The following is a 14,598-nucleotide window of genomic DNA, read 5'->3' as shown; positions in this document are numbered from 1 at the left end:
GTCTTGACATTGAGCCTTTCTTCCTTTAAGACCTATGATTTCTTTTCGAAGGAAGGAAATCATCAGACTCTACCTGATATCATGATTTCAGCCATCAACAAAATGTTGATTTGCTTCTTTTCCCCACTGTCAATATCCTTGAAAACTGCATTGCCTTGTGTGTTCTGGAGCAGGGTCTCTGGTGTTGGCACTGGCCCTGCCTCCTTGTGCACAGAGATACTTCCTGAAAAAGACAAGAAAAAGAAGGCACAGACTATTTAAATCTACTGAACAAACATTTTGATTTTCAATGACTCTGTGATCTACTTTCCATTAATCACAGTGGTTTCATTTTAAAATTAAGAAGTTTCCTCCCAGACTAGCCTGTTTCTGGCTTCAAATTATTCCTGAAAACACTCACGGGTGGGTTTTCTCAAATGCAAAGGAAAAGGAAGGCAACTCATGTCAGCCCTGCAGGCATCTCTCTCGCTGATAGTGTCAAGGGAAAAACGAAATAGTCAGACTACAAGGTATTGCCCCAGAACAACACCCCAGTGCTTCTTACAGGAGATTTGTTCTATTTGCTTCTTGTGAACACACTAAAGCATTCATGAAAAAGCATCTTAGATGCATTAGTCCCTCAGGAAGGAGTGGCATGTTCAGACAACAACCATCGGCTGTTGGCAACAGGAAGGAGAAAGAGGTGGACAGCAGAGGCAGAGCTGCCAGTTGTGAGCCCAGGGTTGTGGTTCAAAACACAGAAGTACAAAGACAGAGTTGGAAGGGGTGGTTCATTCCGACACATCTAAATAGGAACAGTGAAGCATTTTCCGCCCTCACACAAGCTTTATCACTTCATCAAATGCTCTACTCTTCTTCCTGTAGTATGTACATCCAAACAAACTCAAGTGACTATACACCTGAGCCATACCATGTCAATTAGCTTTCTGTTTTACTAGTGGAGCTTGTTAAGTTTCTTGTAAAAGCCAGACATTGTTCTAATTACGACATCCTAATCGAAGATATGGAAGCACTATCTATGCATGGGAAAATTATGTCACAGAGCTTGAACAATTCAGCCTCCTTGGGATGGGGAAAAAAATAAAAGGGGGGGGGGATAATGGGGGGGGGGAAAGAAAAAGAAGGTAAGCAGCAGTGTGAAACTAATGCCTATAAATGAAAATACATAATATTTTAATTCTTCAGAGAAGCTCTCATTCATTTTGTAGAACAAGGTGAATACTTTTTAGTGTTATCTGCCAGGGTCCTTAAAGGGATCTTTGTCTGGAAGTGGAGGATTGTACCTGCTGTTGTGTTGGAAGCATCCAGTGCATGGCAGGTTTTTCCATTTTGAGTTTTCACAAATCCTGGATGGCACATGCAATGGGCAACTCCAAAATTGTTTTCACAGATCTGATCACAGCCTCCATTCTGATAAAGGCAAGGATTTGTCCCTAGCACAGAAAAACAGGAAACTTAACAAGTGGATTCTTCAGTCAACAACTCCTCTTAACTGTGCACAGTCGGAGCATTTGGAAAAACAATAAGGACTGACAAAAACTTGAAGTTTTCTAGTTTATTTGTTTTTTGATTAAAAATAGATGTGTATAGTAAGGTATAAATGTTATAACCTACCCTCTATCAGGAAAGCAGATTTGCATACCCTTCATCTAATAAATGTATCACTTTTTTAAATTTCCTTATTGTCTCTCCTTTAATTTTTAGAGTCCTAGCATTCCCTGAAAGAACATTACAAGGACATAGGGAGCCCATGATTACCTTCTCTCTGTCATGGTCTATTGAATTACTTGATTTTTTTTCTGCTTACAGGGAGATTGTTCCCAACAGAAAATCGAATAGTTTGGCCAAAATTAATGTATCTTACAAAAATCTTTCTCTATGTCATTTGTAATTATCCATGCATGAGAGGCGTGCTAGTAAACTAGGATAAGTAGGAATTACAACGCTGTGGTAGGCCTATGGAAATTGGTCAGCGTATATTCTTGAGCGTGATTATAAATACACAAAATCTTTTTGTATTCCTGGACTTATGTCAAGGTGATGCTTTCAATGAATGCTGGCAGAACTACGTGAAGCCTTTAAAGAACCGCTTTCTAGAAAATTATTGTCTTCCCAAGGACAAAAGTACATCTATTCTATTGACATCAGTTAACAACAAGAGGAGGCTGGAAGGGAATGACTGCTTAATTTTTGCAGTATACCTGGTTTCGCCAAAGGATGAACTACAACCATTGATGAGGGTCTCAGCATGCTGCCTCGAAGACGTACCCTGTTTTGGCCGGTCTTCTTGTCCACTCTCATTAGTGATGGCCTAGCCCAGTCAGAAAACCAAAGGTGATCCTCAAACACTGCTACATCAAAGGGGCGGCCTACAAAGAAATAAGATTCTTCATTTCCACATCTGTAGAACACGCATAAGAAACCATGTAAACAAAATAAGTATCTACTTCTATCACAGTGGCTTCTCTACTTTGATGTCTCATGGGGAGGAATAAGCATCCATGAATCAAGGACCATGGGCATTTGTTACTCATGCTCTTAGCAGAGGAGGCCGCAATACCTGCCTGGCTCAGTCCAGTCTCTAGACTGCTAGTGACCTCCAACCAAACCAAGCCCACAGTATGCTTCTATTTCAGACATAATTTCTTGAAGCAGCATTGGGGCTGTTCTTTCAGAAGTGGAGTTCCTCCCTCTTCTGCCAACAAGTGGCCCAGCTCAGAGCTGCTGAGGCACATGTCTCCACGGGCAGCTTTCAGGCAGCCAGTATGCCACTATGTCTTCTCTGCAAGTGCCAAGAGCACACGCAAGGGCAAGACAGAGGTCCACACGTACACATAAACATGCACGTTCACTAGCCAATTCATCACAGAGCAAAATTCAAGAGGGAAATTCATTTTCCTTACTTCAGCCCACTAGCAGCAGTAGGCTGTGACTTGTTAGCCACTGTCAGCTAGCTAACAGCAGCAGCCGATACAAATTGTAGGATGCAATAGGTCATCCAGGAAGCTTCTTCTCTTTTCATTAATTACTAAGGGAATCTAGACACCAGTTTAGACCCCAAGTTCAGAGTACAGCAGCTTTTCCTCGGTAACCCAACGTTATCTGTGCTAGAAATCTACAGATGTCTTTTAGACATGTGATTTTATGCTTAGTGCTTTTATATTTGGATGTAGGTCTCAACTAGATGTTATTTAACCTCAGTAATGAATGTGAGACCCTAAGAGGTATTGGTTTTTAGAAAAAGAAAAAGAAAAAAAAAAGAAAAACAGAGCTAATAAACAAAACAAATTAATTTGATAAATTAGAACCTTGGAGAAATGATATGTGTTGATATATTTTAAATACACCACAAATGAGCTAAAATACCACAATCCTACATAAGAAAAGTTCTAAGACATTATTTAAATGTTCTTAAGTATTAAGTTTAAGAGCATATTTTTATTCTGCTAGCATTTCACCACCTCCACTGAACTGTGCTTGGTTACTGGTCATGGTTCTTAGCTCTTCATTTCATTAAATTTGAGCAACTAGCCCAAGATCTACACTGTCTCCATCCAAACATTCATTCACATTCAGAGGATCTATAGCTTGCACTACCAACAAAGAACACCCTGCTTTGACCAGGAATTCCTTAACCTCTCCACTTATAAATACATTAAGGATTAAAAATAGAAGTGCAATGCCATTAATGGTATAGCAGGAAGAGGAAAGTTAATAGTCACATGTAAGCAGAAGCCTTTCCAAAACAGTGCAAACCTGAGCCATTACATAAAGAAAAAGAATGGTTTTGTTGTTTAATGCCTTGGATGAGTGCTTACAAGCTGTTTTACTTACAGCTAAAAATAGGGTTAGGACAAGAACAGAACTAATCTTACTTATTTTACATGCAGTTATACTGAATGAATTCTCAGTACAGGGGCACTAGAGGGAGCTGGTGTAATAAGATTCGTGCTACAGCAGTGCGTGTATGAACAGATGCTGCCTTCCCTTCTTCCAGGGTAAAGCTGTCCAAGAACAGGAGCTGAATTCTGGTCTCACTAATAACTTTAGCATAACTTCAGGGTATCAAGTCTCACTCCCCTGCTGGTCTTCACTTCTCTTTCACTCCTTTCCATACAGGCATCGATGTCCTTTTCTCCCACCTCCACTCATCCATATATCACTGTCCAAAACCTACACCTTTCCCATACCCTGTGGTTCTCCAGCGCTCCTAGCTCTCCTTCTCTGTTCTCTCCCCATAAGACACTGTCCTATTCCTTGTGGAGAAACAAAGTGAAACATTCAGCAGGCTTCCACGTCCTCCTTCACAGGTCAGCTGCAAGGCAGAGTGTACACCAGAACATGTGCATCAGCGGAAGAGGAGTGCGTCAAGTCACTGCTCAGGGCTCTTGATGTCTTAGGGACTGCAGAACACTGTTCCCTCCAAAATCTCACCCTGCACACCTCCAAACAAGTGAGGGGGCATCTGGCTCGGGAGATGAACACAGTCCTTCGCAGAGCAGAGCCTAGAACAGCATCAGCTTAACAGGAACTGTGAAGTCTCTACCATGCCAGTCATGGTATTGAGCCAAGAGTCCTCATTCTGCCCATGTTTTGTATGTACACCATAAAACAAGTCTGGTCCCCAGAGAGATGTCAAACACAAAAAGGAATTAACCTCTCCAGAAGTTAATTTACCATGTATGAGATCCTTAAACACGTTTTACTTTAGACATGATACAACATCAGTTCCTCATTGCTAATACTTCTGTTCTCTTGCTCCAAAAAAACACAATTACGTGTCAAACAATAGCAATCTCAGCAATAACAACTACCAGCATATTGCATAAATCACTTTTCCATTCAATGCCTATTGTGTATTTAGAATCGTTCCAGTGTTCAGCACTGTGCAGATGCAGGTTCTTTGCTCAAGGACCTTAACGGCCAAGATTAATTCTCTTCCAGCTTACGTCAATATAACTCACTGGCTTAATAAACACAGCAAAACCTGAATTAAACTAGGCAGTCATGCATGGAACAAGCGAAACACATTTTTAATTTTTTCCTTCTTTTTACTTCTCTGGTGAAGGCAGAGGAGATCTCTGTATAATGCAAAGTGGCTGATTTGTAAAAGCAGAGAGTGTTAGACAGGTGTTCTTTTGCTAAAATGAATATGCAAAAGTCATCTGGGTGACAGAATGGAGAATAAAGTGATGCCATTAACCTTAGCACAGGGTTGCAAGGGACCTACAGCACAGCCAGTGATGGGTAATTCACGTGCAGAGTCATATTAGCACATACACAGGCATACTGACAAGAGCAGTAGGTAATTATCAACCTCAAAGCCTCACCTACATCATTCTGTGCAAGAATTCGACGATCAGAACCATCCAGATTTGCACTCTCAACCACCGACAGCTTAGCATCACACCAGTACAACTTGTTGGCTAAGTAGTCAAGAGTTATTCCACTGGGACTCACTAGCCCAGTGCTGGCTATAACTCGACGATCGCTGCCTTCTAATGAAGAGCTGTCAATCCGGGGATGGACCCCCATTTCAGTCCAGAATAATCTCCTTTAGAAAACAAAACACACACAAGAAGTCACTCATCCACTCCGCCGAGTTCTTTCAAAGCAGGAAGATCAGATCAGCACAATACAGGCCTGAGGCTTGGAAGAAAAAGTATGTGCTTCAAGCAAATATATTAGCTGCTGATCTTTTAAAACTTGCCATAAATTATGCAGAATCCCCACTATGTTCATCGGCACAAAGCCTTTGAAAAACAACTCCCACTTACACTTTCTAACAAGTCCTCATATAGGACTTGCATTAGCCAGCTGTTTGGCTAAATGACAGCAACGCACAAACGCAACCCAAGTTACCCACCACCTGTGGAAAGCAAACAACAGTCCTCAGGTTATTTTGTTTTTAAAAAATAAACCAGTAACAAGTCTCACCTCTTCTTTTAGTAAAATCCCAGTTCTCAGGGTCTCCCTCTAGAGTCCTCAGTGTTACACAAGGAATGCTGAATCCCACTGAATGTTTTTCAAGGAACAGTGCAAGACAGTAGCTCAAATCATAGATAGCCAAAACCACAAATTGCTTTTGAATTTTGGACTCCAGCCTTCCAAGGCATTAGATGCCTTTGTCAGGTTTACAGGGACACCCACAGATTTGCTTAGGTTTATTTACATGAGTAATTTTGCTGTAGCCAATGCGGGGATCAGTATTCTTGATAGTCTTGTGTCTGTCTCAGATTCCTCTTTAGTATGAACTTTACTGTTTTGGACATTGTTGCTCCTTTCGCCATTAACGCTCTAATAGAGGAGGTTTTAGTGATGTTTCCTTTCTCTGTTTCCACTTGTAGACTTTCTTTCAAGCTGTGCAAATTTTCTGCCTCTACTGACACTTTAAATAATCTCCCCGAACATACCCATTCTTAAATATTTCATGCAAAACATCTCTACCATGTTCCACCTCTACAGAAAATTTCCTTCAGATCTTTTATGTCCACAGTATAGCTAACAAAACACTCCTCTCAATTTGGTTTCATTCATCAGTACTTAGTAACACCAGAACATGTGCATCAAAAAAAAAAAAAACAAACCTCACCAGAAGAGTTCTGAATCCCTTCAAAACCATCTTACTACAGTTATATAGATGGAAAGCTGTGGGACTTTGCCACTGATTAAGAATTTCATCAACAGTTCTGAACATTCAGGATTTCTGTGATTATCTCAGCACTAGATAAGAAGGTATAAGGTGCATTTAAATCAGCACACCTCCACAACCATAGATTGTGGAGGAAACTGAAGCATGGCCAAAAAAATGTCTGTATCTTCTTCACACCGGTACATATGGAAACTCAAAGTGATTTTCAATCAGGGTGACTTCAGCAGATTTTGCTTTTCTTTAGCTTAAACTGTATACAATATATTTAATGCTTCTGATATTTTTTTAAATCTATATGGGAAATCAACATGTCCCAGACCACAATAAAAAACTAGCAATAAAGCACTGCAGTTCATTTTACTCCACTGTCCGAACCTGAGGCTTAATGCATTTTTTGTCTGCCAAAAGGGCAAGGCTGGTGTGCTCATTTTGAAAAAACCTCCCTAAGTATTACACAATTAACCATGTTTATCACTCCTTACTTCACAAATGGGTGAATGGCAATCCCTCGGGGCTGGGAGATATCCTCCCAGATGATCATTTTTCTTTGCATTCCATTCAAATTGCTCTTTTCAATGCATGCCTTCCTGCAACACACAGAGCACTGTTAGGTCCTCCCTGCTATCTTTTTAATTACCTTCTCAGGAAGAATGTACTAAGTTTTTGCATTGCTTTAATTTAGCACAAAACTATAATAAATAATTTTGCAAAGACAGTAAGTAATCCTGCTGCTGTGGAGTGTCCAGTTGTTTTATCTACAAGTAATTCATGTTACAGCTTCATTATCTGGTCCAGGGCATGATGATAAAATACCTGCTATTCTACCGAGGACCTGAAGTTCTCCTTTTTTGGGCAAATAATGAGTTGGAAGTATGATCACTAATAGATTAATCTAAGCTTTAAAGGGAGTCAAGAAGAAAACCAGCTCCTAACTAAATAGCATTATCAAATGTGTAAAGAATTTTTGTTTTCAATAGCATTTTTCATTCAGAAATCTCCGGACAATTTACATAGCATATCTATTTTACAGGGAGGAATGAAGCAAAGGTCCTTATGATCACTCAATCTAATCTACAGCAGTCAAATATAGAACCTATGTTGCCTGTTCCCCAATCCAATTTTTTTTTCAGAAAACTGTAGATGCTCATTGCTAGAAAAGCCACCTTGCTGAATAAATATCAGCCTCTACCCTGAAAGCTAGCCTATAGCTTTCCATGTCAAGAAAATCCACATGAGGATGGAAGGAGAAATTTACATATATATATACATGCACACACACATTTTCGATATATGTGTAATATAAACAGGCAAACCCAGTGAGTGAAAAGGAAGCGGCAGATATAGATTCGTGGCTCCCTCCTTGGCTCTTGTCTTATGGAGATGAGCAGCACAATTTCCCATTTCACATTTATACGGGAGTATGACCATGCAGGCAAGTTTGTACCTAACAGCAAGGAAGTGGCTTAGCAGCATCTCTAACAGGGAGAGGGAAGGTGCTCGGGACTTTTAAAATCACGTTTTGTTAACTGATAAAATATGGGTTATACTGAAGCATCATGACTGCTCTTCAAGGAGTCATCATTGCATGTCCTTATCTGACTTTGCCTTTTTATCAAAGGTGAATTTTGTTTCTCTCTCTCCACATGTAAGTTTAGGTACCGACTGAAACATGAAGTCATACCGTCTGTCAGTGATCATTCCCCTTCAGTAAGAGAGAATTGACAAAGACTCTCCCTCAGCTTTAAGGGGCATGAGTTTGGCTGTAAACAATGTTGACTTCTGCCCAAGATGTACTCAGTGCCATAATACTGTAGTATATATATAAATGTACCTATATATATATATATACACACTCAGACACACAGTGTGTATGTCTGAGCGTATACATACATTCACATGCATCTGCACATACATATATGTATATATGCAGTACATGCTTTAGATTCCTTGCAGCTGAGTCTAAACTCTTGCTCCTTGGAAAGATGAAGATAAAAATACAATGGCAGACAAAGTGAACTTCCAGCATTTTAGTTTTAGAGAGCCTTCCAACTGTATACACTGGAGATTACAGTTATCCAGTCAGAATGTGAAGCATTACTGAATTTAGAGTGATATCTCAGCTATTCCTGTATCACCAGTCATTTATTCCAAATATTTTATGGCATGCTTTGACATAAATGCACAGTGGAGCTTGTACCCTCTGTCTGTCCAATACAATTTACGGTTAATCCAGTCAACAGCAAGGCCTTCGGGTATATCTACAGCTTCATGAATAACTTTTTCACGATTTGAGCCATCCAGATTAGCTCGTTCTATCCACTTCAAGGCAGTGTGGGCAAAGTAAATCTGTGAAGAAATAACAGATGAGGTATGATTAGTTCCCAAAGCACTTTCTGCTTTATTTTCCTTGTCTCATATTTCCTCTTCTGAAAGAACTTTTTCATCTTGGAAGTTCCCTGAACAGCTTATTCACGGAAAGCTGCATGGGTAACCTGTGATCCCTGAACAAATAAAGGGCATATATCCTTCAGCCAGGATGACTTCTACAGGCTGCTTGTACTTAGCTGTAAATCCTAGCTGCCCTACATACAGTCCCTTAAATATCTTATGGTTTTGTTGCAGTGAGCAGCTACCTCACATGAAGAACCACTGAGAAAGCAAAAGCAGGAGCAGGCAAAAGGAAGCATGTTATCATTTCACTGCCTGCTCATTTGAAAAAGGGGAGTCAGGGGAGGGAGTAGTACTGTATGTGTGTTAGGGAGATGGAAGGGGAAAGGGAGTCATACAGTGTGCTTCTGTTTTGTCTCTTTCAGGCGGCGTATATCTGCATTTCTTACCAGGTGTTGATTCTGTAAGGCTCCAACAATTCCAGAAGAGACTTCTCAGGTTTGGGTTAAAATAAAAGATTTCTACTGGGGGGGAACTAGTTTCACATTTTCCAATGAGGAAAAAGTAAATTTGTCCTGCATTTGACATCCAGAGGGTTCCAAACACTGTACAGCAAAACCATATACAAAACCATGCTGAGGCTTTCTTTGCAAATAGTAACAAGCAAAGAGAAAACATGAGGCCAAAGGAAGTAGTAGAGAAGTCTCTTGCCTTAAATCAGCTAATTCAACTACCATGGGAGCAACAGAGCTTTGCAGAGCAAGCTTACCTTGCACCTCGACCCTGCACTGCCAGGACAGGACTGCCGGATTCCTGCTGGCTCAGTGTGCACCCCCTCACCTCCGCACTGCAGACCTCACAGGGCAACAAATGTGCACTTCCCCTGCCACCGCAGTGTTTTTTTTCACGTTCGGTACAGTGCAGAACAACTGCGAGCTCCTCAGCAGGGCCCTGTTTCAGAGGCAGGTGGCCGTGTTCCAGCAGAGCCTGAAATGATCCTCCTGTAACGCGGATCTGGTAACGCTCCCGTTTGCTTAGCTGTGTCCACCCAGGCCTTGAGACATTTCCAGCAGCTTAACTGAGCTCCTCATTGCCTTTCACTTTACCATCCGGTACCTTTTTTTATCACTTTTACAGTGTAAATGAACCTCACTATTGGAAAAAATGACTATCTGCCCCAGAAAGTTTAGCAAAGTTTAGCTCAGCTGTTCTTCCAAACTCTGCAGGCAGAGTGCAGGGCACTGGGAGGCGACCACACATCCAAAGAGCTCTTTCTGCAGAGAAGACTCCTCTTTCCAACAGGAATATCTTGTAATACGAGGAATACATATCATAAGAACAATAAACCCAGCAAGTGTTCAGCAGTTTTGTTCAGTAGTGTTGGGACATAAGGATCTAATTCTTGTTATGATTACTTCTAGGTTTAGCAGAGATTGTGGCAAGGAGCTGCACAGAACAAAATGCACTGCTGTTTTTACAGCTACCCCGTGGAAAAACAAACAGTATATTTCCAGGAAACGGTACTGAAATCCTAAGGCAGAAAACAATCAATCACACAAAATTTAAGTCATGCAGGAATTTAGAAATCCTAATTTCCTGTGAATTAGCCATGTCAACGTACAAAGCACATTAAATTAGTAAGCAAAGGATGAAACTCTTCAACTAGTGTTTGATATCCTGTACCAGCAGTGCTCCTGCACAGGCGAAAGAGCAACACGCAGCACGTGTAATCTGGATCACTGACAGCAGAAAGGTTAAGGCATATGAAAGCCCAATCCATTTGTCCTTGCAACACTTCAAAATCCTCTCATTTTTAATACCTTACCTTATTTTCCACTGGGTCAGAATCCAGAGCTAAGACTACTCCCATCTGCCAGTCAAGTAAACTTGTGTAATCCGTTCCATCAAAACTGATCCGGCGGATATCTTGGCCGTTTGCAAACAGCAGGAACGGCCTGGGGCCTGTTGGTGAAAATTTGCACATACATTAGTTTCACCAGGTTCAAAGTCATCTCTGTTCTGCATCGCTACACAGGATGCTCTGAGTGGGAGTGACAGCTACTGCATACAGTCTGTTACTCCACGTTCTTTTTGCCGCTTTAATAATATAATCAGCAATGTCTTAATTACTGAAGAAGGAAAATTCTGGGTGCTACTTTTTTGTTTGTTTCTTTCCTATTTCATGTTTTTTTCCGTTCTTTATAACCATGAACATTTTTTCAGAACAAATTAATTTCATCCTCATTTAACTATAGTAAATACCGGAGGCAAACCCCAAGTGAGCAATGGAAGCTTTGACTCTGTGAAACTGTAAATAACCACGCAAACCAAGATGTTATTTATGTAACAAAGAAACAAAAAGATTTAAAAACCTGAAAGTAAAATTCAGACTTTAAGCCATCTTCCCATCTCCAATGCCAGATAAATGTCTTAAGCATATAACAGAGAAGGACAAAATGAATTTGGTAGTATTTTATATTATTGTATTAGATTTATCACCTTTGGATCCTAGATTTAAATCTCACACAGATCTGAGATAACCTCATGCATCACTTTAATTTGTTAATTTGGCAGTCTAAAACTATTTCCCAAGAGAACATTATTTCTGTTCTTATAACTAAGCTAAAGGCAAGCTTGGGATTAATTGTACCCAGTACAAATATAACGTAAGTGTTCTCGACTCAAAAAGCTAGCATTGTAAGCAGGTAACAGTAGAAGACAAAATGGGGAACAGAAGTAAGAAGAAATGCCCTATACCCTTGCCCTGTATCCTGCTTGCCTCTGACAAAGATAAACATGTGTACAGGCTTTCAGGACAAACGTCTTGCCCAAGATCATCCTCAAAATTTGTGATAAAGGCAGTCTCTGTCTCCGCTGCGTGGCACACTCAGGGAATTAGCATCAAGACAGCCATCCCTTTGCATTTCACAACATCACCATAAATGCAAGAACACTCATCTATTGTCTGTGAGAAGCCTTTTTGCATTAAAAGCAAGAAAATTGCTGTCTCCCAACAAATAAAGTTTTTCTCCTATTGCTAAAACAGATCACAAGCTTCTCTTTCATCCTCTCTCTCCTGCAATTGCATATATCTTGGTGCTCACCAGGGTCTGACCTTATCTCAGAAGGAACTGATGGGTCTGGAATTCAGACATGGATGTTAAATACTGGGGTTTTCTGGGGTCAATGGGAGAGAAATATCCTTGTAGGGAAGGTACTTCAACAGCCTATTCCCTGCCCTGTTCTCCAGATGTAGACACTTCAACCCCAGCTTTTTGTCACTGGGCAGAAATTACACCCACACTTATCCGAACGCACAACCACCTGACTACTGCAGATACACCACTGCTGTACAGGGGCCCAAAGCGAAATGCAGAAGCTGGATAACAGACAGAATCTCTTGTGAGGGGGATTGAGTTGTATACTTATGGTGTTTGTTCTAACACATTTCTAAAACAGGTTATTTTTCCAAACAAAAACACTTCCCAAGTTTCACAAAGTAACCTAGAACTCGTACAAAAATGCATCCTGGTTACGCTACCCACTTTGAAAGCCTCTGAAATGTTTTTGCTTTTATGGCAGTAACATATAGGCATATCAAGATACTGACCTATAGCAGTGCAGTGCTTTCTGTCTCCCTGAAGCTTATATCCAGGAAAGCAAGCACACTCCCAGGAGGACGGGCTTAAAGAAGAACATATCTGACTACAGCCACCATTATCTGGAGATGTGCAACCTTAAACAGAGCATTTGAAAATTTTAACTTTGCCATCCTAAGAAAAAAATACAACAAAATCATAAGTATAAGCAAGAAAATGATTCACTCTGGTTAGGATTTCTACAGTGTAAAGCCTCTCAGTGACCAAGAGATTTCCTGAAAGGCCTCATGTTGAAAGCAGAAGTCTAGTGACATGAAAGCAAATTAATTTCAGCTTCTTCCAGAGCCTTTACAGAAAATTCATAACAAAAGCTGGGAATGCAGGGAGAGTGGAATATATGACCAGGGCTTCCATGTGTTGATTATCCCAGATAACTCTTTGTCCCATGGAAATCTCATCCAAAGTAAAACAAAAATTCTATCAGAGACTACACTCCATGCAAAGCAGCAGCTAGTCAATGCTATTCTTCCCCAGAAGTTAATTAGGATAGGATGTTGAACTGATGAAATACAATGGCTTTCTGATACAACAAGCCAAGATTTCATACGAAATGAAATCATTCTTTCTTCCTGGGGCTGTGCAATGCCAACCTGAGCTTACGCAGTGGAGCGTCCCCAGTGAAACAGCAACACTGACTGAATCCACATACACAGTGCAGTCCAAAGCATCTATGGGTTGTAAAAGGGGAAGAGGATTTGTCAAGGCATAAGGCTGGCATTAATGGAGCTGTCGTGATCCACAGACTGAAGAAATACAACTGAAAATCTACAGCTTCCTGAATTTGGAAAGCTTGCTGGAATGTGGAATGACAGTTAAGTAGGTGGAGCAGCTCCAAATACTCTGGCTGCAAAAATTCGATTTGTGGGTAATTACATGAAATTGGTGCAAGTTAGAGTGAGTCAGATCCTGGGTTTCGTGATGTTGATAAAGTCGTCTTCAGCTTATACCCAAGCCCTAATTTTGTACCATCTGTCCTATGATTCCTCTCAAATATAAATTGCAGATTTTTCCTGCAACAAACATCTGGGAGATGCCTTGGTCTGTGCTGACTACAAAAGAATTTGGCTTGTAAATATTGGATGTTGTTGCTAAGAAACATCTATTAAAAATGAAGATGAATATTGCACATCTCAGCACTTAAAGAGCCTGACATTCCATTGCCTCCTATCTTGTACAATCATTTACAGCTGTGCAAAATGAGTATAAAATGCCACCATTTACTTCTGGCTCTCAGTGTCAAGAACAAACAGAGTTTGGCAATCACTACAGCTAGAAAAATGTTAAATACTTACCCGTGCATGTTTTGCCATCCACTTTGAGTACAGATCCTTCAGGACAAAAGCAAACAGGCCCTTTAGATGTCTGAAGGCAACCATGGCTACATTCAGTGTTGTTACTTATACAGGAAATTAGCTCTGAAGCAATGTAAAGAGGGGGAAAAATCATAAATGAGAGGAAACATTTTTACTACTCCTCACCAAAAAAATTTAAAATATTTCTTAACATTTTCATGTATACAAGAAAAGAGAGAGAGAGAGAGAGAGAGAGAGAGAGAGAGAAAGAGAGAGAGAGAGAGAGAGAAAGAGAAAGAAAGAAAGAAAGAAAAAGAAAAAAGGAGGAAAAGGAAAGTGATAGCAGAGAGAACAACAGTTCTGTTTTGTTTTTTTTTTTTCTTCTGGGTTTTTGTTTCTTTGCTGTTTTTTTTTTGTTTGTTTGTTTTTTTGATGGTATTTTTTTCCTCCTTTTTTTTGTCCACCCTCTCTTAATTACAGCAAAGGAAAAATCTGAAATTGTTGCTGGGTCATGAAGTCATTATAATGGTCAGCTTTAAATTTTCCAAATTTTTAGGAAGGAGTGTTATCAAAATAGAAATAATTTACAAAACTTTTATTTTTTACA

The 14,598-nt window shown here is 40.2% G+C and overlaps 1 protein-coding gene across 3 annotated transcripts in view; it reads right to left on the bottom strand.

Moving 5' to 3' along the window:
* EGF (epidermal growth factor) overlaps positions 1-14,598 on the bottom strand; it is a 65,422-nt gene that overhangs the window by 24,398 nt on the left and 26,426 nt on the right. For all 3 annotated transcript variants that reach the window (XM_013185388.3, XM_013185389.3, XM_048066372.2), the window contains 9 exons: positions 13,992-14,114; positions 12,651-12,776; positions 10,866-11,002; positions 8,850-8,998; positions 7,135-7,239; positions 5,331-5,554; positions 2,202-2,369; positions 1,284-1,433; positions 74-223 (listed from right to left, as the gene is read on the bottom strand). In XM_013185388.3, coding sequence (XP_013040842.3) covers positions 74-223; positions 1,284-1,433; positions 2,202-2,369; positions 5,331-5,554; positions 7,135-7,239; positions 8,850-8,998; positions 10,866-11,002; positions 12,651-12,776; positions 13,992-14,114 — 1,332 coding nt within the window. The remainder of the gene's footprint in view (positions 1-73; positions 224-1,283; positions 1,434-2,201; positions 2,370-5,330; positions 5,555-7,134; positions 7,240-8,849; positions 8,999-10,865; positions 11,003-12,650; positions 12,777-13,991; positions 14,115-14,598) is intronic.

The sequence above is a fragment of the Anser cygnoides genome, chromosome 4 (assembly GCF_040182565.1).
Source record: "Anser cygnoides isolate HZ-2024a breed goose chromosome 4, Taihu_goose_T2T_genome, whole genome shotgun sequence".
In the NCBI taxonomy this organism is placed as follows: Eukaryota; Metazoa; Chordata; class Aves; order Anseriformes; family Anatidae; genus Anser; species Anser cygnoides.
This window is presented reverse-complemented; position numbering and strand designations above follow the sequence as displayed.